The 24,037-nt window shown below is 42.1% G+C and overlaps 1 protein-coding gene across 1 annotated transcript; it reads left to right on the plus strand.

Annotated features, from left to right (window-relative positions):
* Positions 1-22: 22 nt before the first annotated feature.
* si:dkey-192l18.9 (F-box/LRR-repeat protein 7) lies at positions 23-23,787 on the plus strand. The gene is made up of 4 exons (XM_020633670.3): positions 23-451; positions 5,291-5,380; positions 20,650-21,267; positions 22,297-23,787. Exons 1-4 carry the CDS (start codon positions 415-417, stop codon positions 23,031-23,033), a joined length of 1,482 nt encoding a protein of 493 aa, XP_020489326.2. The 5' UTR covers positions 23-414; the 3' UTR covers positions 23,034-23,787.
* Positions 23,788-24,037: the final 250 nt, after the last annotated feature.

A 24,037-nucleotide genomic window follows, 5' to 3' on the forward strand; every position in this document is an offset into this window, starting at 1 on the left:
AGAGGAGGAGAGAGCTGCGCGTCCTCTCTCACTCGCCTGACATTCAGTCCTCACTTCAGCCTCAGAAACAGCTGCACTCCGTTCACCAAACTTTTCTCCCAACTCCTCCAATTTGGATAACTTTTCATTTTATTTTCATTTTTTTTTTTTAAATGCCTACAACTTTATGAGTTTTTAATCTGTGGATGTTCAGAAAATAGGAAAGTCTGCACCGCTGGATTCTCGGTTTTTTGCGTAATGCTGAGGCGTCCTCTCTTCAACATCTGGATTAACTATTTGGAGTCAGAGCTAGCGGCCCTGCACAGACCTCTGCCTGTCTAGCCTCTCTTTAGGGAAAGTCTGCCCTTTTTTCTCTCTGGAATTTAACTCTTTTTGATTACACGAGTCTTGTGGATAGATTATGTATTCTTTAAAATGGGTGCGAACAATGGAAAACTGTATGGAAGCGAGGGTAAGTGCTCTCTTTACGACTTTTAAAACACGTTGTATATGGACCCCACTAAGAGGGAAGTCTTTTTCAATCAAACTAGACTCTACTGAAGTAACTGTGCTGCCTCTGTTTAGCGATACGTTTCCCTTATTCTTAATGTAAGTTTCCACGAGTTTGTCTCAACATAAGTGCGCTCTCTTTTTAAATACCACAAAAACCCCTTTATCTTTAACACACTTAGTTTTCCCTCTCTCTCTTTGTGTACTTAAACTCATACCAGTCGACGTTCAAAAATCTTCAAATTCAGACGATACGTGTTCACATTTATCTGATAACAACGTTTGACCTTACATGTCCAACTTTTTCATGCTTTTTAAAGCTGTGCAGAGTTCATATTCTTCTTCTTCATATGACAGAGAAAGAGACATCTGGTGGCCATATTTAAACCAAATGAGCTGTTTCAAACTGAACAACTTTAACATTTGATGTTGATATAAAAAAGCATTTAAAAGGCACATTTCTAGATTTGTGACCCACATTTTTATCTGAAAATAGTAACCTTTAAAGAGCCTGTTTTTGATTCATTTTACTTTTCATATTCAAATACAGGCATGGTGTTTTGTAAGTTATAACTTTTTACAGGTATCAGCATTGATTCTTCTGTCGAGGCAGTTAAACAAATGTAGCACTGGAGTCCAAGACAAATGTCATAATTGGTAGAATAAAGTGTGTTGTATCTTATAGCGTCGTATAATTTCTCATGGCATTGTTTCAAATCATATCATATCTTATCTTATTGTTTCATGTCATATCGTATCCTGTTGTGTCGTATTCTATCATACAGCATCATATCTTATCTTTTATAACACTGTATTGTATGTCAGTTATACAGTCAGTTTAAATTAAAGAAAACCCTACATATCAACAGCTGAGCTAGCAGTGCACAGGGTTCATTAGGTCACTGGTTCTTAACTGGTGGGTCGGGAACCAGAAGTGGGTCTCTGAGTCACAGACGAGTGCCTGGAAAAAAAAAAGAAACATCAAAAAGTCTATGAAGTGCTTTTTAAAAATGTTACTTTTGTCCGTTGCCTTTGTTCTGTCACATGTTTCGTACCTTGTGAGGTCCACACTGAACTTTTTCCATTTCAAATAAATCTGATAGGCCTTTTTTTTTTAAAGATCTATCTACTGAAGGTTTGATGGAGGTGGGTCAAAAGGACAGGAGAGTTTGTGGGCGCTCACTCGGTCATTCTGATCTTGATAACAGCCAATTCCAGACATTTTTGTCCACATTCCCTTCCCCTATTGTTGATTATATGTGCAGCATTTTCTGCTTATAGGCCGGAGAACAATTGTTCTTATTTAAAAAAAACTCAGTCCTAGATGGTTTATTAAAGCAGACACGCCTAAAAGTCAACAAATTCTACAGATATGAAAGAGATCTTTGAGTTTAGTTTGTATATTTGACCTTAAGCTGCTCTCTTGCAGCTGACTGTTATAAGTTGGCGCTGGGCGGAGCCAGAGGAACAACATGGAAGAGATTGTCATACAAACATGGCAGTATTGGGGACAAAAAGCAATCCAACTTAATCAAATACTATGTTGGTTCATTTAGGATGATTGTATTCTATAAGAGGAGAAAAAAATCAGAAGTGATGAGGAGCTAATGATCTTACAGTCTGAGGTATTCACCGTCTGATTTATGTATCAGATATGTTCAGAAAACTAGTTCACCCAACTGGAATGCATCTTAAAGCCGGGGGAAAACCAGCAAAAGAAGTTTTTTATGTGATGTTATATAATAACCTAAATCCCCATCTAAAGACTCCCATACCAAAATATTGATAACATCTCCGACCGTGGAATTATAAGCCTGGATTTTCAGCTCGGCAGGGCAGTCAAACTCACCTTTCATTACACAGTTAGACTTCAATCAGTCAGTTCTAATAATACTTCATAACCTCCCCTGAACCCCTGTCTTCTCCATCTTATCTCCAACACACAGAAGAAAACTTAAAGTCAGTCCCCTCCTGAACACATCCCTTCTGTCTGTGGAGCAGAAATGTTTGTACAAATAACATTCCAGTGTTCCTAAGTCAATAACTGCAGCGGACAGAATGAACCTCATGATGTTAGGAATAACAAGTGGATCGGCTCCACCTAAGAGTCCAGACTGTGAAGGTACACGAGCTAGATCCTTAAAATGATTTGACTCCTCCCTGAGCTGGTCTCTCTTTTACTCTCATGGGAACAGTCAGGTGGGGAAAAAAACAGGGGATGGAGATTTATTTTATTTCTGCATATAAGTCATCATAAGTAATTCGCAAGGTTATGATTCTCCTTTTTATTGCACGCTAGAAAAACTTCAGAGGGCTGACACTGGACAACGTTGCAATCCTTTGGTGAAGACGTACAAACACTACAAACTACAAGTGCAAACACAGGCTTGTGCTTTTTGCTGATGTCAGAACGCCACATGTTTAGGTGATGCTGTCCGACTCCCACAATTAAAACGGGGATCTTTTACGTGTTGAAACATCTCTTTTATGAGTCAGCAGTTTGAGTTCCTGCTCCCTGGTTTGAAGTGCAGGGGTCGGTGGAACGATTATAGAGTAAACCTGTAACAAGAGGAGTCAAGTTGATTATTTGTATGTATAATTTATCAGATGAAAGGAGCATTTAAATGTGAACGCTACAGGTCATCGGAGTAGAGGTTTGCGAGGGGTTTCAAAGCGGTAAATGTCACGCACCCCACGTGCAGAGGCTGTGGTCCTCATTGCAGTGGCCGTGGGTTCAAGTCCGGCCTTGGCCCTTTGCTCCAGGTCATCCCCCCACTCTTTCCCCTCCCAACCTTTCCAGTCTCTCTTCAGCTGTCAAAAAATATCTTTAAAGGAAGAATATGCAATTTTTCACACTTAAATGTAGCAGAAATCAAATCTATCCAGTGAAAATAACTGTGAGTCATGACTGTCTACAATGAGAGTGACCACTGAGTCCCGCTCTCTGTGATGTTTTCAGAGCCGTATCTACAGCTTGTTTACATCGCCGGGACGGCCGGCTGACTCCTCCCCTCCAGTATAAAAGTTGTTTAATTGAGGGACTAGAGAAATGAAGAATAACATACTGTACTCACTGCTTAACTGTGTTTCTAGATCACGCTCATTTCAGGTAAATTTACATGCAGTGTGAAGATACCAGCATAATAAAGATCGCTAGCATTAGCATGCTAACACAACAATGCAGCGCAAGTTGTTTTGGTTTTATGCTGGTGCTCAAGGGCGACATCTGCTGGATCAAAAAGTCGCATATTCTTATTTAAAAAAAAAAAACTGGCAGGAAATTCCATGAATCTCCGATTTACATGAATACAATAAAGAACGGGGTCACTATCATAAGTGGGGTACTGCATCGGGTTTGGACGTTATTTAAAGTTTTAGCATTTCAAAAAAGGACAATATTGCCTTGCCTTTGTGTTTCATTGTTACAAACTTGCAGAGTCCTGCAGTTCTTGTGTCCAAAATCTGTTTTCAAGTGTGACTCCACAACTTATTACATACTGGTCCCAACTATGCACCGAGACTCCAACAACACTTGTGTAAGCAAATAAGACAGGAAGCAGAAGCTTATCTCAAAGTTTCTGCCATTTTTTTCCTGGAATACACAAAAACAATCGGCCTGCACGGATCCACATGCGTCAGACAAACAGCCCTGCAGAGTTCCTCATGCTGAGGGAAAAATAATGCTGTAACCAGAGAAATATTACAATAAATCTGCTTGTCTCTTCTTGGCTTTATGATTTCTGCTTCCATGTAGCTTAGATATTAGAGAAGTATTCATCATTAAGATGCTCATGAAACTCTGAGTCATGAAGCGGGTGTAGCAGATGTGCTCGCTCAGGTGATGTCATCACAACATGTTGTTCATACACCTACCAGATGAGCTGCAGTAGTTTGAAATATTTTTTGTTGTAGATGTAAACACAATCTCAAATACTACTCATCAACCTAAGCTTTGAAATTGCACAATCTTAAGCGTCCAGATTTGACCCTATAGGTGGTTCCTATAGGCTGTTTGAGTCAGAGTCTTGTACTTTTGTGTTTACTACGTATTTCAGGGATCCGTCTTTTCTGTTCAGGAGGCTGCGTTTGATTTCCATGCGGCTGTGACTGTTTGAGAATACCTCTTCTCCTTGTTGTGCTGGGAAAACGTTGCATTCTTGAGTCTCAGGAAAAAGCCACAGAGCTGCATTTATGATCTGACTGAGGAATGAAACGCCATAAACAAGAACTTCAGGCTGCCTGCGTCACCAGGCCAGTCCAGCCAGTGGAGGCAACAAAAAAAACAAAAAAAACGCAAGAACATCTCTGTAACCAAACCCTTATCTAATAATACAAGGATATCTCATGAAGTAAGAGCTGTAAATTCATGATTATTTAATAATCATGTGGCAGTTGTACGGACAGTGCGACCTCAGAAGTAATTGCGTTGATTCATTGAAGAGTTTGATTGCTTGTATCGAGTACAGGAGTGATTCCTCACTTGTCTTCTGTGGGGATAAAGCCTGGGCGGGTCTTTATTTGTCCTCCCAGAATAAAAAATGGACAGTTGTGCACACAAACCAGGAGAGGCGTATGATTCTTTCAAATCAAGGCAAACATAAAAGTCGAGAAAACACAGAGAAATGGGCTTTAGATTTCACACTGCAGACGCCCTTATTTCTTCCAGACAATCTTCCAAGACATTTCTCTCTCACGGAAAGATAGATTGAAAGTTTAGAAGGTAGAAACTACATTTTTTTTTTAAAACTTCAGTTCGTCATGATGAAGTTATCTTTCTTCTGTTTTTTTTTCTTCCCTGCAGGTAAAGGGAGCTCAAGCATCTCCTCTGACATAAGTTCGAGCACAGATCACACACCAACCAAAGCTCCAAAGAATGTGGCTACCACCGAAGGTAAGGCATCTGGTGCTCATTAACCAAACTCCCCTCCCCTCGCCTTCTTCTCCTCCTCCTCCTCCTCCTCCTCCTCCTCCTTCTTTTCCCTCCTCATCCACTCTGTTCTGCCTATTTTGGGAGAGAAAACCTGCGTGTTCCTGGGATAACCCCTAAATTGAAAACAAACTCTCGGCTCCCATCAGAACGCAGAAACCAAAGGCATTTCTAAGGCTTTGTTTGAGTAGCAGAAGAAGAAGAAAAAAAATAAAGTGCTTCTGGCTTCTCATTGTGGAAGAATGCTTATCTAAACTGTGGTCGTATCAGGCTCAAAGCGCTGCCAGGGAGGGAGGTAGAGTACGTGAGCCCAGGAGAGGAGGGCGAGAGGGATTTAGATGGAGACAGAAGTGTAGGGAGTGAAATCTGGGAGAGGAGATCTTCACCTTCTGCCCAGACGCTGTTGTTACTCCATGCCATGCAGCTCTGTGGCTCCCTCCCTTTCCACCCTGTCAGGAGTGTCGAGGTTACTACTGTAAATAGTTGACTTTGAAAGCCTCCTTTTATCAGCTGTCTTTAGGGCAGAAAGGTCTGACACGTTTGGAACAATCGAACGCTTTTTATCTGAAAAGTGTGCGAAAAAAATCTCCAAAAAGTGAACAAAATCCAGAGAAACAGCCATACTGTCTTTAAAAAACCCTTGAAGTCAAACTTTTCTCCCACCAAAAGTCTGTTGTGACATTTGTATATCCATGAAATCATCAAGTCCAAAATGGTCGCAAGCAAACAAGTTTTCCAGTTCATTCTTTTATGTTTGTAAAAAAAAAAAAAAAACTTGCTGACCGAGCAAAACCTGCCCACAGGGTTAACCCAAATCAGTATCCCTTAACACTTAAGTTTACTTACCAAAAATCATTTGACATCATTTTAAACCAAACAAACCCACCCACACCTCGCCCACCACAATTGCTATGGAGTCATCTTTTTTTTTTTAAAAGCTGTTCTCATATTTTAGTCTCTTATTGTGTGTGATTGTTTAGATGTAACTTTATCCCAAAAGTCATTGCTGCAGTTTACTTACAATTTGGAAGGGTACAAACATTTGTACTTCTTGTAGAAGTCGCTGTGGTGATGTCATCTCCTTTTTAAATTGTGTTTGTAAAATGCTGTGGCCACTAGGTGGGCGTGCAACATGCTCAAAGCACAACATTGGTGTATAACAACTAGCGATGTTCCCAGAAGACTCATTTAAGCTGGGAGCCTTCTGGTTGAGAGGTGACCGAGTCTACAGCTGCTTTTTTTGGAATCCAAAAGACAAAGAGCATCTGATTAGCTCACAGCATTAGCATTCTTTTTTTTAGTCTATGTTTAAATATTATGAGGAATACTTAACTAGCTAGTTGCTAACTTCTACTATCTACTGTTAGGAGCTTTCAGGTAGCAAGTAATGGGTTCAATCAAGCTTTTTCCACTGATAACATCGAACTAATGTGGCTGGAAGAAAGATTGATAAGAGCTGTGATATTATCAAAATGATAATTACAAAACAATGAGCTGAAAGACGCTAAAGTCCTCTGTATAGCTTAGCTGATTGTCTGTTGCTTTCAAGTAAATCATGGTAATCTCATCAGTTGTTATTGATAAAGTGTAGAAAAATGCATTTTTAAACATTTTAAAACCAAAAAGTAATGTTTAACAGCTTTTATACAAGTCTTTGCCCAGGTTCCTTAGCAGATAGCTTTACAGGTTTTTGGAGCATATCTCACTTTGCATGAAATGTTGAAAGAATTGGATAGTATAAATTATAAAAACAATCAGATCCAAAAAGCTTTTCAAACTCCCCCCAAGAATACTTGATAGACTACCTGTCTTGCTGTGGTCTCTCCGAGTCGTCGAGTGACTCACCGTCTGTTTTGCACACTCAAACACTTATATACTCTGAACCCCATGTTCTTCTCATGCATTGTCATCACCAATCTTAAATTTGCTCTGGCATGATGAATGTAGTATTCTTGTGGTTTGGAGCTGCCCACAAGAAAACAGATCCGAGCTCCAGCCTGTGTTTATGGCCGTCAGTCAGCCGAAGATTTCACGGCGTTTCTCGGGAGAGAGAACAAAGTCAAATCAGAGAGGGAACAAAGAACTCCTCACGAGACGTCAGATGCATGTTTGGTTTCATGCAAGATGTGAGTCAATTAGTTTGTTTTAGCGAGGTTAATTCGCTGATTAACCTCGCTAAGTATAGAGCGGGATGTACTGCAATCCCGTGAGTCTGCATTAGGACAAGGCCGTTTGCTCATTCCACTTCCCTGGAAATGCTGACTCACTCGGATGTGTCTGTTAGAAGCCGCAGGAAGTGCAGCCAGACTATTTTTGGAGAATTGATAATCGTCCTGAATGTGTCTGCTTGGAGAACAACCTGTGCATTTAGAAATATATAGACAAGAGTATAGACCGAGTCCAGCAGCTTCCCCACCATAATTTCCCTCCCGTGTTATGTCTGAAATTGTTAGTTTTTTTCTCCACGCTAAGTGGGAGTAAATTACATGGTCTGGAACCGCCACGGCCACAGTCAAATCCCCCCTCCTTAAAAAGACACATACGCAAATACACACACATGCATACCAGCGTCCACACACACTCGCACAGTGGCAGATCACACGGTCCTTCCCCACCTCGTCCTGTGGTCCACTAAACTAATCAGGAAGCAGTCTGGGCTGTTTCCCCACCACACACTGAGGGGATTCAGGGGGCCTATAAAGTTTCCTGAGGCCACAGTAATGCCACTGTTAAGTAGGTTCGGGTAGTCAGTCACTTAGTTAATTAGTTTTTTTAGGTTTTAAGTCAGTGAGCTAGTTATTTAGTTAGTTAATTTAAGGAGATAGCTCTTGGTAATGTCAACACACAACACTATATCAATCTGCGAAGTAAACCAAGAAATTGACTTGGTAACACATATTCAGACAAAAACAGTCAACGTACATGTTGGAAGTAACCTGTTTCAGACAATTACAAATAGATTGGTGATGATCAAAAAGCAAAAATGTATGGAGATCATAATGGACCAAAACAGAGTTAGCTTCTTGTCCAGATACAAGAAGCCCCCCCCAAAAAAGTTTGCAGGTCATGGTAACGTTAGGATTCAAAACAACCTCCGCAAAGTTGTTCAGCTGCATGTTTCCTTGTGATTTTTAATTGCTGATGTTAAATGTATCCCTAGGTGTAACTAATGTTAGCTGGCATTAGCCATCATTAGCTGCTGTTCATACTTTTTTTTTTTTTGGGGTGGGGGCTTTGAATTGTTTTATTCATCTGTAGGACACTGGATAGAGTCAGAAATCAAGACGAGAGAGAGTGGGGAATGAAATGTGAGAATGCGGTCATAAGACAGATTCAAAACAGGAGGCCGCCCGCCTGGAGGACCACAACCCTTACACATTGGTACTAACCTGCAGGGCCCTCCTGTTCATTCTCTTCAAGGTTGTATTGGAGAAATTGGTAAAGAGTATCGACTTAGGTAAGAGTGCAATGGATTCAACATGTCATTTTTGAGAAATACAATTATTTCCTCCATCAAAACCAAACTTGACCTTCCTCTAAAGCTCTGCGTTAAAGATTCAAACCAGGCTGGATGGAGACCGAACAAACTCTAACCAAAACTGTTTTTGTCCAACAAAAGAATCTCTGCAAATCCTCTCAAAACTTCATGTATTGGCTTGTTTTAACTCAATAAATCATAGTATTGAATTATTGTCCCGCCCTATTATCAGCACACAAATGGAAAGTAGGCCACAGCCTGTCATGCTTCACCGATCCAGTATGTGTTCCCACAAAATCTGCATTAGGAAGTTACACTCCTTCTCGTCCTGAAAAACAAACCAAGGCGGGTAGTCATCTGGCGAGTTTTGACAACGTGTCTCTGTTTTCATTTATTATTGAGACGGGCTTGTGGTGGATTGACCCAGTTGGGTTGCTTATTAGCTGCAGACTGAACGGCACAGTCCTGGACAGTAAATCCTTCCTGCGGGATGAAACTGAGTATCTCCCAGCAGGGGGTCTCACTGTGACCCTGTCGGGGCCTCAAGGGTTTGCTTTGGCACAGCCGGACTCAGGGTACAGGAGGAATGTGACTGAGACATGGCAGGAACTAAACTCAAAACACATCCACACATTTGCTCTAACTTAAAAAAAAAAAAAAAACTTTTTAAGACTGTTTGCTCAGCGTTTGTCACTGATGAAACTCAGACTCAGAGAGGTGTTAATAGTGGTAAAGAAGTAGGCTTTATAATGGTATCAGGAGGTAGAGGATAGACAGGGAATGGTGGAAACAATGAACAAACATCCTCTTTGTCTGTGAGGAACCAATGAAACAGAGAAAAGCTGCTTAAAGCTGCCCTAAGGAACTTTCAGTTTGTGTTGATTTTGTCGACCCCTGTGGACAAAGCTGCACCTCCTCCTTTCTCTAAGTAGTGTTTTTTTTCCAACCAAAAAAAAAAGTCATCCTGCTTTCTTTTTAGTAAAAAGTGAACATCATAAATGTATCCTCCAATTGCATATTTTTTTCACTGACAGTTTCTCATAAAGAAAACATATCAGAGGTGAAATGAATGATCCAAAACACTCCGCAGTGCAGTTAAACCCGAACCATGTTTCTTTTTGTCAAACTTGTCCTCCCATGTAACGATGTTGAAAGGGCAGGGGCGTGCCGAGACTTTTTTTAACTTGAGGGGGCCCACCTGGGGCGTTGACTTCTGCAGGGGTGGCATGACATTTGTGGGCACTCTGAATTACATTTTTTTTACCCTTCCTATCCCCACAAATGATATGTAAGAAACACAGTTTTAAATTGCAGATCTTCTCAGCTTGATTCTTTAGGGACTCAAAAACAAAGATGTACTGTACGTGCAAAGTCACAATTGTTAGCACACAGTCAATTACATGCAAAGTCATGAACGCTGTCTAACTTGCAAAAAAAACATTTTATTACATTGCAAGTTAGACAGTGTAAACAAGTTTTTCCTTTGAAATTGTAATGGATGTGCAAAGTATTTCTTTATAACTATACTACCATTAGCCTGTTAAAAACAGCCAGAATTGTTGATTAGCACATAAGTCCCGTTTCTGATTATTATCCCAGATTTGGATTTTGGGGTGTCACCTGGGGTGGCCAAAACCAGATTTCAAGGGGGCCCCATGCCATCCCCCTGGACACACCCCTGCTAAAGCGGCAGGGGTCAGGGAGGGTGACCACCATCAATAATAATCAATAATCAAATCTGAAAACAAAGATCTAAATTAGAGCAAAATGGTGGTTTTTAACTCTCTGCACATTCACACGGGTGGTTTCAATATGGCTAATAACAAAGTATGTTTTGACTGGATAATAACGATGTTCCAAACTCTAATTTAATAATACAACAGCAATACACACTGCTAATATAGATCATTCTGATGTCACCTTACTCCCACCTTTGTGCTGTAAGAGCGTTAAGGGTCAGCTGTGCAGTCTAAACAGCCCCTCCAGAAAAGCCGCTGTCTCCACCGTGTTAATATTTCTTTGCCCTCCCAAAGGCAACAAATTCCTCACACTTCATCTGCAAAGCAACCTCATGTGCTGATGACCCGTTCGCTCGTGTTTACTCAGGCAGATGTATAGTGTTTCCATGTTGATTTTTGCCGTGCCAAAAGCAGAGAGGCTGCATTGAGATATTTGTGTGTGTGTCATTTCTGTTGGGACATTTACGGCACTGGAAGAAGATTTAAGTTGTTATCCTCCACTTGTGTTGCAAACCTTACTGATATCATTCATCAGGGGTCATTTCTGCTGTATGTCTTTTAAGCCAACAAACTTTGAGCCCGTGTGACAAATCTATCTTTGCAAAAACTGAACGCCACATTTGTTCTGCTGCTCTTCATCTTTGAAAGAAGTTCTCACACAGGTGTGGAGGTTTGCGCTGAAGAAGAAGAAGCATCTGTCTTTGGTGGGAAGTGTTTGTCAGGTGATGGAGTTCATTATGGACGATTAGAGGATAGATTGTTCTTTTTTTAAGGCCAAAAAAATCCACAGCCTCGAGAAAAAGAAAAATCTGTTCACCATTTGACTTTCACTTTGGACACAAAGTAGCATCCTGCGCTCGTTCCAGCACTTTCTCAAGAAGCCTTAAAGCCACCGCAAAGAGAGATATCAGTGCTTTTAAATCTAATCCTCGTTTGGAAACTGTCTACCTAGAATAAATAAAGAACAGAGAGGCAAAGAACGCCAATGCTATTTTCCCCAGGTTTTCTCCATCAGCTGTCCCCGCTCCTCCCCCTTCCTCTCCCGCCGAGAGCCAGGAAATCTGAGCGAAAAAGCACAGAACAAGGCGGCGAAAAAAGAAAACAGAAAACAAGTAAAAGCAGTTTAAGCGAAGGATGGGGACGAGGAGGAGGGGAGGGAAAGGAAAGGCAGTTGAGGGAACTACGTCTCGTAACTCTTCTCTGATCACTGCTTCGTCTTGTCGTTCTGTCTTTTGAGGGAGGAAGCGCCGGGCCTGCTGTTTTGAATGCCTGTGCCATTTTTTTTCAACAGGGTCACATTTTTCAACTCTACTACAGCAGCGTGTTTGACAGGAGTTGGGAAAGACGCCACCTGGCCTGAAATGCACGCTTTGCTCACTGTATGAATTTGGCCTGCGAGGGATGTTTTTACTGAGATACACCTGGGGCTCGGGGTCTTTTATGTGGCAACATGGCCGCTGTTGTGAACCAGCTGAACTGACACATTGGACTCCCCCCTCCCCTCTCTTCACTCTGTGGGTTTTTTTTTTTTTTTTGTTTCATTACGTAAGCATGGAAGTGTCAGTTGTGGCTGAAGCTGCAATGGTACGAAATGAGGGGAAAATGTAGACGGTGTTCTTGAAGGGGTCCGTGTTGGGTAATCTGAGCCGTTGGGGTTTTTAAACAACCAGGAGTGACTTTGACTTTGAGGCTACACTTAACACCTGGCTCTTTCACAGAGAGGAAAAAGGGCACATGGACGTCATCTTATGTCAATGAAGAAAACATATAAAGAACCATTAACCATTTCAAATACGTGTACTTTTATCTTTAAGCAGAAAAAAACCCAGAATTTATCATTTACAATTTCACTTTTTTTTCATTGGATAGAGTAAGAAATCAGGGAGAGAGAGAGAGTGATGAATGACAAGTAGAAATGGAGCCACAGGCTGGACTCGAATCTGGGCCGCCCACTTGGAGGACTATAGCCTCGATACATGGGGTACGACCTATAACCCCTCGGTCATCAGTGCCCGTTAGGCTTTTTTTTTTTTTTATGTGGATTTAGCCAGGCTAGCTGTGTCTCTCTGCCTCAAGTCTGATGCTATCTTAAGCTAGTCCCTTGCAGCTTGTAGCTTCTGTCACTGCCAGCTCAAAACCTGAGACAAGTTAGTTACGCTCAACCATACAAATAAGTTTATTTACACGACACCTATTTAAACCAAATCATACGGAGCATTTGGGAACGGCCTCTCTCCCCCCAATCTCTTTCTCCAAATCTCTCACCAAGGAGGAAGTGGGGCCAGCTCTTCTGGGCCCAGAAAACCGGTCCCAGGTGTTCTCAATCCAGGATCACACACAGCCACACCCACTGGCCCCTGAAACAGAGGACAGCAAAACAACAAGGAACCAGCAGGGTCGTCACACTTCACATTTAGCTTACAGCTTATAACACTCAGCAATAAAAGCAGTTTAGTCTTTTTCCCTCAAGAAGTTTCATACTATTTCTTTGAAGTTACCACACCCTACCTTAGTCAGTAGTAATTATATTCACAGTGGTCTGAAGAGTTTCTCTCTCTCAGGTAATGTTCTTTTACCATTTCAGACAAAACAACCTCTTTTTCTTTTTTTTTTAAAGTTAAGTGGAACCTTTTTCTTTTTTTTCGTCTGTAGGTTGTAACCACAAAATGTTCCCTCTGTTCTGTTTCTTCAACCACATGATCTCATTACATTTGCTCCTCATCACAACCAAATCAACCGTTCAGGCCAGCACTCTCTCTTTTCCATTCCTGCCTGACGTGCAGCTCCTCTTGTGTATGATGTGCGTAGCCAGCGTTACCCTCCCCAGTCATTTCAATCGACTGTCACTCCACACTCCAACCCCCTACATCCTGCTGCCAAGAAGGATCAACTGTAGAAAGGCATTTCAGGCACACTCTGTCGCCCCATCTTTAACATCCTGGTTTAACAACCTGTAACAAATGACATCATCTTGAATGTCAGTGATTTGCCAAAGGTTGGGAATCGGTGTGCTTGATGCCAAATGGCTCTTGGAGACTGAACTGTCATCTGTGTTCTGGAGGTAGTGATGAATGGACTCACACAATTGCTCACTTTTTGAAGGAGCAGCTTTGAGTAGCGCACGCCTTTAAATTTGGCTTAAAGACATCCGAGCGTCTGCTGTCCTCCTCAGTGGAGGATTTATAATGTGACGAGGGCAGATTGTGGCCGACGTTTGTGTCTTTTGAACTGACGGAGCGGCTTTAAGAGGCTGACGACTCCCTTGAGGAAATCCATCGTGTTTGTGGGGGGGGGGGGGGTGAGACCGTCGTGCTCCCAGGCCGAATCCGTGGGTTGCACAAGTTTCAAAGAAAAAATGATCTCAAGACTAAGTAAGTGTGAGAGCAGCCACGGTCCAGAAGAGGTGGAGCTGTGGGGGTTGTGTGGAGCTAAGGAGTCTGTTTCCTGTCCAAGTGTGCACATTGTAAAGGAACCAGAAGGCCCTATTGTCTTTCAGTTGTCCAGTGACGCAACACCTTCCTGTAGTGAAGGCTCTGCTGATAGCCCAGCCGCCACACTGTACCGTAATATCAACTTCCATGTATTCAATAAAACCCAAGACAGACAGATGTTTCTTATCCCAGGAGTTTTCTCAGTCGGATGTTTCCCTTTAAAAAACTGGAGCACGTAATCCTTTAGTGCTGATAAATCAATTTCTCTTCCAGTCGAATCCAAGCTGCCTGGTTGCTTCTATGAACAGATACTTCTTCTCTTTTTTTTTTTTTCTTTTTTTTTTACATTTCGCCCATCTTGCATGGATCTGGATTTGATTTCCTTGCTTATGAGTAGAAAATGAGCGCCTGTGATTCCCTCATATGCGCCGCACTGGCCTGTCGCTGCCTTGGCAGGGAGGAGCACGTCGAGGCTTGCAGAGCAGGAACATGTCGCAGAGCTAATGGCGTTGAGGTAATGGAGTGGTCCGTCCTGCCAGATGCAGCGGTAATAATCCTGCAAGTTCCAGACAGGGTCTTAGCAGAGCTTCGCAGCACTGCAAGGGCCTGAAAAGAATCCCTATAGCTTTGGTTTATGACCGGACTGTGTCTCAGTCAGGATTGACCCTGCCTGTGCACTTGTCTCCGTCTCTGGTAAAGTCTGCAGACGCTTTTGCCAACTTATCTTCCCCTTTTTTTTCTTCTCCTCTTCCCCCCCTATTTTCTTTAAGAGGCCCTCAAATGACTCCCTTGAATCGGTTTCTCTGCGGTTCTTCTTCTCTCAAAGTTCATCAGGTTTTTCGTCATTAAGGCGACATCACTCTGAACTTCCAGCTGCGCCTCTTCATCCCACAGGCATCTTGTCTCTGCAGTGATCACTTCGATTGATTTACTCTCGGGTATCAAAGCACAATCCAGATGTGACTCAGAAGTACGGCTAAGTCGTTGTTAATGGGATCCTGCTGCGGCACTGCTGCAGATCAGCGTAGATTTTGGGTATTAGTGGCTAAATGATTTCAGCCAAGTATGCCTTGCTGTGGCTATGCGCACATTCAAAATGCATGAGTTTGTCTTTCATTTTCACCACTGCTCCGTCGTTCTTTGTCCAGGGTAAAGACCAGATGTTCCACTCTTTCTCCTTTGATTTCCAAAACCAAACTGAATCCACCATCTGCACTTACACTGCCTCCAAGAGCAGTTTAACAGCTGCATGGTATTTGTTCTTTTAATGATAGGCTTGCAGCGATTCAGAGATATAAAACACGACACCACTGGTTGACTTCGGTAGATTTCAACAGTAACTGAGAGTTTAAGAAAGTTTTTTCTTTCATACTGCAGGTAGGCCAGTATTTGCAACTGTCCACATTTTCAATTAAATCTTGATCTACCCACTATCTTAATCTGGAGTTTCTGTTCTATCAGAAGTTCATAATAGGATCATGTTTTGATGACTGACAGTACTTTAATTGATTTGAAGGTTGTGAAGATATCGTGGTTTCATCCATATCATATTCTCATGTCTGTTTCTTTAGAGTTGCACATTAAGTCTGTAAAAGAACCAACTCAAGGCTAGAGATTGACATCGAAACCCGGTTCCACAAGGACCTGTTTCTGATTTTTCTTTTTTTTAAACATCAATAACATTTGAGCCTATTGATACTGCTATCCATTTTACTGTGTGTCCTGTAACTTATCCTGTCCTGTCTTGTCTTGAGTCGAGTCACATCTTTTAAATAAAAATCCCTGATCCTGCAATATATATCAATGTCTTAAAAAAGGTTTTTTGATTGTCCAAGCACATCAGTGTCGGGAATCAGATTCAACCAAAAGGCCCTTCCTTTGACTGTCGGTTTGAAAAAACTCCATCACCTCTGGCTGCTGCTGCGGGACAGTCAAACCTCCTTCTCCTGATACAAAGCTAATGATACAAAGCTTAGAGCAAACGGGCGAAGTATCCCTTTAAGTAGTGTCTTCACGCAAAAAAATCTGGAAATAACAATGCGGATAATCTGTTTTATATGCATCTGATTTGAGAAACAAATCTAATTTCTCTGCAGTCTGAACAAAGCCAAATGTCAAGATTTGAAAAGAAATGGGAATATTTTGGTATCTAGTCAACATTTACAGTGTTATTGAGTTCATGGTTGATGGTGATTGTGCAAAATGTACTGCCTTACTCGGCCAGAAAAACAGAAACACAACACCTAGATGATCTTAAAAGAGACCCAGGTGCTATCTTTTCTAAATTCCGCTCTAACTTTAAAGCTGTCTTCATTTAACTTTTCCCACCAGCTGTTTGGAAGTGTGAGAAGGGAAGTCGATGGGTGTAGTCTAATTAGTAGCACTGTGTTTCTTCTGGCTAAAAGCACTGTTCTGATCAGAGACATATGTAAAATACACCATTTGGAAGTCGCTCCTATAAGCAAGTGGTGAATGATTTTGCCTCCTGTGTGCAGATTCCATCAGAGTGGATCAGACTTGGACGGTAAAGAAATGCCTGAATCATGCATTAATAGCAATGACTCAAGAAATATGTCCCAGTCATGGCTGCATACTGCTCGGTGGAAAATCTGATCTTCTCCGTAATGTTATGATTCAATCATTGTGTAAATCTTTTAGGAATGATGCCACAGGATTGATACCTGATAAATGAGCTCAGGTCATTAGTTTTCTTCTAATTGAATTGAAAAATTGAAAAGGATCGGCTAGAAAAAGCAAACAAAATTCCAGTTGTTTGCGAAGCTCGGTTTTCGAGATGTGTGGTTCACGCCGCCACTGGGTATTAACTCAGGAATCTTGCAATATTTACAGAGTACTTGAATCAACATAAAACTCCCTGCACCAATATGTTCGTGACATATTTGGACAGGTGTGTGAAATTCTAAATAGATGAGGTGTTTAAAATTACCTCAGACATGAAATCCTCTGATTAAGCCATGGGTTTAAATGCCAAGATAAGCTAGATGACCATGAGAAAATAATCCCACACTTTCAATGTTTTACTAATCATAGACAGACCACCCACTACAATATGATGCATTCAGCCCAAACTTGGGTCAACAGTATTCAATGAAAGCATTAAATCCCAATATATCCTCCAGTAAGCTGAATTAATGAAGTTTGAGGTAGATTTTTTCATCATTCAGCACATTTTTGGACACCAGGAATGTCGATTTGCTTGAATTCATATACGAGTGAGAAGTTTAAGGCACACAAGAGAGAGTTTTAAAGTAGCCGTGAATGGTTTGACATGTTCCCATGATGATAAGTCTGCGGATGTCATCAGAGGTGGATCGAGCCAAAGTCTGGAATACAGATTCAGAAGACAGTCGTAAGGACGCTGTCACTGCCCAGATGTCAGTCCCTGCACACAGATTTACATGACAGGCAGGATGCTGTCCATTTTTCATGGAGATGCTGACATATACGATACAACCAGCTGACAGTCGCTCCTAAAGCATCATCCCACATAACTGATACTAGAAATGCTCTTCAGTATTATGTTAATACTTAGATTAATGCTGCATAATTATAAAAGATCACTAACTGTACAAGAAGTCCCACATTTATTATTCATGCATGTATAAAAGGAGGATCAGGAACTTTTTTAGGAAAGACACTTCAGCTCAGAAAACAAACAAAAAAAATATTTTTCTACAATTAAAGGTATGCAATTGCGTTCTCAAAAAGGTTCACAAAGAAAGGTTTTTGTGACGGAAAGGGGCAATAGTTGTTTTTTTCCCACTAGTTTTTAAATGCTAATGAGCGAAACAATTCAATACATTTTTATTTATGTAGAGCCAAATCATAACAGAAGTTATCACAGGTCACTGTACAAAAAGAGTAAGTTTGGGGATTACACTAATTACTAATATTTTAGTTACAGTAATGTAGGCCCACTACGTTGGCTAAATGTTGTGTCTAAGCTGTAATGCAGCCCCCTGCCACTAGTTGGGGCTGTAGCTCTACTGCCTGGAGGTAAACCAACACAGTGGATGGATGGCATCACGTAGGAGCAGGGCAGGTTACAACTCAACAAGAGCAATGTGCAACCACATCCAGTGGGCGTGCTATCACTGGCATTGTAGGACTCTCCAACCCAATTTGACGTCTTATACCCGCAGTGTGATGGACTGTTTGAAACAGCAGTTAAATATGCTACAAGCAATATGGTTTAGGACACTGTTTAGCAATGATCACATTAATTCTGCTCATTTATGACCGCTTTCTTGGTGTTTTCTTACCTTAAGATTTGTTGAGGTGTCTGAAATTTTAATTTTCTGTTTCATTTATAGAGAAATTGGTCGCTAGTAACATCCCTAGTTAAGACTATACTCTCTAAAATGGATTCTTTTGACCAATATTTAGACAGTGGTCTTCCTTCTTGAACAATTGCCAATTTCAAAGTCCACATTTTTGGATTAGTCTTCACTCAAAAACAGCTTGCACACTCGATGAAGGTTATTTTTTTTTATCTTCACATTCCTCTGATCATTTTTTGAAAGATGATACATTTCAGGCTCAAAGCTGTTGGTGACATCATACTTGTGACTCCTTAAAATGCTTTTAGTGGTGACTCAATCCAAATGAATTCTTTGAGAATGGACAGGGGTGACGTAGAGACACAGATAGCATCAGAGAAGAGCCCTCAGTGTCCCGATGTGATGGGTAACACTGGGATCATCAATCACGCCCTGTCTTACAAGGTGAAGGGCTCCACTGTCTCACGCCATGTTGATGATATCCAGCCAGCAATTTCTCACAGCTGCATCTTCAGATGTGGCAGCAATCAGCACACATCTGTCTGGAATGCCTCAGTGTTTACACAGTGCTAACTTAACATTGTCGGCTCCAGCACCAAACTCCTCAGCTGGACACTTGAAAGCCTCAGAGTTCATCTGATGAGGAGGCCCTGCGACTGCTCTCTGAAGCCAGGAAGATAAATGTGACACATTTTTTCCCCTAACATCCTAAAACATGATAACGAGATCCATGGAAACTCCTCTTCATTGATGATAAAACCTGGTGTGGTGATGGAACCATCAGGATGAAACCTCCTCTTTGTGACGCATTGTATTAGCTTTTTGACATTTCTTCTAACTTTCAGAAACATCCAACAAATTTAAGGTGACAGTGTGTTCTTCCCAAAAAAAAGATATAGTCTAGAGATCTTTAACATAGAGGGTAAAGTTTAGTATTTGGTGGACGAGCCATACAGCAAAAAAATCATCATAGAATAGTAAAAGAAAGCAGCAAAAAAGCATGTTGTTTCCAAAGTGGTATTCCTCCATTGTCTTTGTGTAAACATCCCAAATTTGCTGACATTGTACCACCTCTTATATTATATTCTCACCATATTGTGAGCCACATGTCGGTGTTTTTTCTGCAATCATCTAAATGTAATCTCTTGTAATCTCTTCAAGTACTTCATCTGAGGAGTAATCAAAGTCATTTTCAATACTGGTATTTGTATCCATCATCTCTAATGATATCATGTCGCATGTCAGTGTTTGCACTTTAAAACATGGCAAATTAGGTTTCCCTCTAAATACATCTGCCCCTTTTTAAGAATCTCTCATGTGAGTCACCCAGCTGTCAAAGTGTAATAATAAATCATCTGAGTGCCCCTTTGAGCTGTTTTTTTTTTGTTTTTTTGTCTGGGATGGAAACCTTTCCCTTCCCTACTAACAGAATCACCAATAGCTGTTCGCAGATGATGTTACAGTCATTGAGGGCATGTTTTTTTTTTAAGTTGTCAAAAGTAATTCAGGGAAACGTAGGGAATGAAAAGTGCATGAGTCAGATTAAAGGAAAGAACAGCAGGAAAGGAAATTACTTTTTCATTGCAAATTTATTCCTGGAATGCATTCAACGGCATTGATTGTACTAAAAAAAAAAAAAAAGAAAAAAAGAAAGTTTCTTCTGTGGAATTTTGCTTTGATAGCGGTCGTCTCTGCATGGATACAGATGGTTTCCAACATTTTAGGTTTAGATTGAAAGATTCTGCAAAAGGGCTGATTCTGAGTCACACTTTGAGTTCTGAACAAGTTTTAGACCTAAAGGCCTTCATGTGGTTTAAAATCCACCATCATATTTATGAGACCTTTATTCTTCATTTAAGAGGGGGCATTTTCACAGACTTTTCCTTTTCATGATCACGTGATTAGACTGTTGGTCTCACTTATGAACCAATTTACCTACACTTGTAAAACAAGGACTAGATTAACAAGAAGACTAGAAGCTCTGTGCAAGACTGACAAGACCTCTAATCTGGTCTTCATAAATCGTGATTTCACAGTTCTTTGCCCAATCCGGGGGAGATAAGGGCAGGTTTAAGTTCGATAAAATTGGTAAATCATTTCAGGCATGTTGTAGGAAGAGAGGTTTGATGGTAACGAAAGATGAGTCGGATTCTTAAGTGTACTAAATCGACTGAAAGTGAAAGCATTTTTCAGGACTTATTTTGGTCTTCAGTCAGTTACTCTGTCTTTGTCGATTGTCTCTTTTCGACATATTTGTCCTCATGCTTCTTGTCCTTTTCCTCAGGTTTGGACTCCAGCACACGGACTCTGAGCACCCCCAGCCCCGGTCTTATCCTTCCATCCAAGTCCTCCTCCCTCTCCTCACCCGCCCTCTCCAGCAACGGCCATGAGACCAACTCCTCCTCCTCCTCCTCAGCGCTCGCTGAAACCGTCGCCGTCGTCCACCCTCACCCCGGCACTCACACACGCTCCCGCCAGTCGAAAACCCACCATCTGGCCCCCATCGACCTCCTCCCCGACCACGCCCTCCTGCAGATCTTCTCCCATCTCCCCACCAATCAGCTTTGCCGCTGCGCCCGTGTTTGTCGCCGCTGGTACAACCTGGCGTGGGACCCGAGGTTGTGGGGCACCGTGCGGCTCACGGGAGAGCTGCTGCACGCTGATCGTGCCATCAGGGTGCTGACCCACCGGCTGTGCCAGGACACCCCGAACGTGTGCCTGACCCTGGAGACGGTGGTGGTGAACGGGTGCAAGAGGCTCACTGACCGCGGGCTGCATGTGGTCGCTCAGTGCTGCCCGGAGCTGCGACGCCTGGAGGTTTCTGGATGTTATAACATCTCTAACGACGCTGTGTTCGAGGTGGTGTCCCGCTGCCCCAGCCTGGAACACCTGAACCTCTCAGGTAATAAAACACACACACAATCTTTTTGAAAAACTCAAAGCGAACTTGCCTTAATTGGTAGCCTCACTCAGTTTTACAAAGAAGTGTCTACTCTGGATCAACCTCAGTCTTTTCTACTTAAGCTGGTAAAATCATTAGAGGAGCGGGAGAAGCTCTGCCAAGAGAGAGAAAGAGAAAGAGAGAAAAATACTTACCTCGATGTGAGTAAGCAGAGCAGTCTGCTGCTGTCATTAAGGAAGTGACACAAATAACATTGACTTGGACAGGAGTCCAGTGGCAGAGCAACATCTGTATCATTAGTACCTGGAAGCCTTTTTGGTTAAAAAAAAAAAATAGACTTGTGGTTTGTATTCGAAAGGCAGAAAATCAGATATATAAATGTAACTGGTAAAGACATAAGTCGTTGATTTTTTTTTTTTAACCCCCTTAAATGGGCCCCATATTAGTACCTTTTGGGAATTGTATGTAGGCTACTTAAACATTGTCGTTGTCAAATACTGCAAGCTTGACTTTGGCGCCCTCATGTGTCAGTTCATATAATTGAGATAATTCCACAAAAAACAAAATTGTCTTGAAAGGCCCCCCCCCCTCCCCCCCTCCATATGCTTTTAATTAAAGTGATGATGGGGAGCAACATGCTTTGTCCATGCTCAACAAACCTTTTTTTTTCTATCTGAGGATAATGTAGCACCTTAGCAGTCTGACTTTATGTGTGTTGCAGACTTTTAGTTGGAGATTTCCTCAGACAGTGTTTCTTTGCTGAGTTGTGGTGCAGTGACATTAATCCAAAGAGGAAATTCTGCACGTATTACATCTAACTCAGGCTGCTGTGCTTCACAGTGGAGATATTATACAGATTATTTAGAGTTTAAAGCAGACAGGACATAGCTTTCTGAATGGTCGGTGTGATAAATGTGAAGCAGCTGTGTCTTCCAACGTTTTTTTGACAGAGCTGAAAAACTGTTGACTTGTCTACTCTGAACAAATGACGAGTTTGAGCTGACAACCTCTGCCTCCTCTTCCTTCCAGGCTGCTCCAAGGTCACATGTATCAGCCTCACCCAGGAGGCCTCGCTCCAGCTGTCGCCTCTCCACGGCCAGCAGATCTCCATCCACTTCCTGGACATGACCGATTGTTTCTCCCTCGAGGACGAGGGCTTGCGAACCATCGCCTCCCACTGCCCCCGACTGACACATCTGTATCTGAGGCGCTGCACCAGACTGACTGATGAGGCCCTGCGCCACCTGGCTCTCCACTGCCCGTCTATAAGGGAGCTTAGCCTCAGTGACTGCCGCTTGGTTGGCGATTTTGGCCTGAGAGAGGTCGCACGTTTGGAAGGCTGCCTGCGCTACTTAAGTGTGGCCCACTGCACCCGCATCACGGATGTGGGCATGCGCTATGTGGCTCGTTACTGCCCGAGACTGCGCTACTTAAACGCTAGGGGTTGTGAAGGGCTGACAGACCACGGCTTGAGCCACTTAGCAAGGAGCTGCCCTAAACTCAAGTCCCTGGACGTGGGTAAGTGCCCGCTCGTTTCCGACAGCGGGCTGGAGCAGCTAGCCATGTACTGCCAAGGCCTGAGGCGAGTGAGTCTCAGGGCCTGCGAGAGCGTCACGGGCAGAGGACTCAAAGCTCTGGCTGCAAACTGCTGCGAGCTGCAGCTTCTCAACGTGCAGGACTGCGACGTGTCGCCGGAGGCTCTGCGGTTTGTCAGACGCCACTGTCGACGCTGCGTCATCGAGCACACGAACCCGGCCTTCTACTGAGGCGGGGAAGTTTTCTTGACTGGTCTTTTGCCCGAGTGGATGTTGTAATATATTCCTGCTATGGAGTTGGCAGAGTTCAGCGGCTGATGCGTCAGAACTGGTTTTTAAAAAACTGGTGTGCAATATTGACCAGAATTTGTCTCTGTAAATCCGCTTGGTGGTTGTAGACGCTGCCCTTTGAAAAGACTTCCATAGAATGTATTTAACATATTTATCTGTTTAAAAAAAAAAAAAAAAAAAAAAAAAAAAAAGGCAGAGAAGCGCAGTATTTTACCTTTTTTTTTTTTTTCAACACCACCATTTACAATGTAACAACTTGCTACAGCACTGAGCACTGGGTACAGTTTGTCACCATTTAAGAGCGTTATAAATAAATGTTATTGTCAATGTCATCACCTTAAACCTTCATCATTAACTTACACTACTACATCTATTTATAAACAGCAAGTATGTTCAGACTAAACCACTAAGAATGTAGCAACAAGGCAGCAACCAAAGCAGATCTCAGATTAAGTATTCTGTTTCACTTTTCCGATGTTGTGTCCACATGCACTTTACGCAACTGTGCCGACAATCACTCGCAACTGAGCTCAAAGTGTCCTCACAATGACAGCTGAATTCGCTGTAACATTTAGTAACTATTCGTTCCGAGCCTGCCAAAATCGAAACAGCATTTTTTTTTGGATCATTGGTGAAAATAAATGAGAACACATTGCTGCTATAACTGTGCCAATAAAAAATCCTTCAAAATCTGCCTCTGTATTTGTCAATGTTTTATTTAATCCCTCATTACAGTCTGGAAGGAGCTATGACGCGTCTTGTTTGTAACTATGAGGTAAACCATATATGGGTTATTAAGTGTCCAAAGGGCAGTGTATGGTAAAAGGGCGTGGTCAGGTCGCCTCGACATATTTACATCGACTCTGCACTTTGATTACTGGGACATGGTTGTGGGATTTCCTGTCAGACATTACATCTGCTGTTTATGAGTAAAGTTTTACTAC

The sequence above is a fragment of the Labrus bergylta genome, chromosome 20, assembly GCF_963930695.1.
Source record: "Labrus bergylta chromosome 20, fLabBer1.1, whole genome shotgun sequence".
Taxonomy (NCBI): Eukaryota; Metazoa; Chordata; class Actinopteri; order Labriformes; family Labridae; genus Labrus; species Labrus bergylta.

Coding starts and splice junctions, on each gene's coding strand:
- si:dkey-192l18.9 (XM_020633670.3), top strand. CDS start 415: ATGGGTGCGAACAATGGAAAACTGTATGGAAGCGAGG. Junction 452..5,290: donor AAAACTGTATGGAAGCGAGG/GTAAGTGCTCTC, acceptor TCTTCCCTGCAG/GTAAAGGGAGCTCAAGCATC. Junction 21,268..22,296: donor GGAACACCTGAACCTCTCAG/GTAATAAAACAC, acceptor TCTTCCTTCCAG/GCTGCTCCAAGGTCACATGT.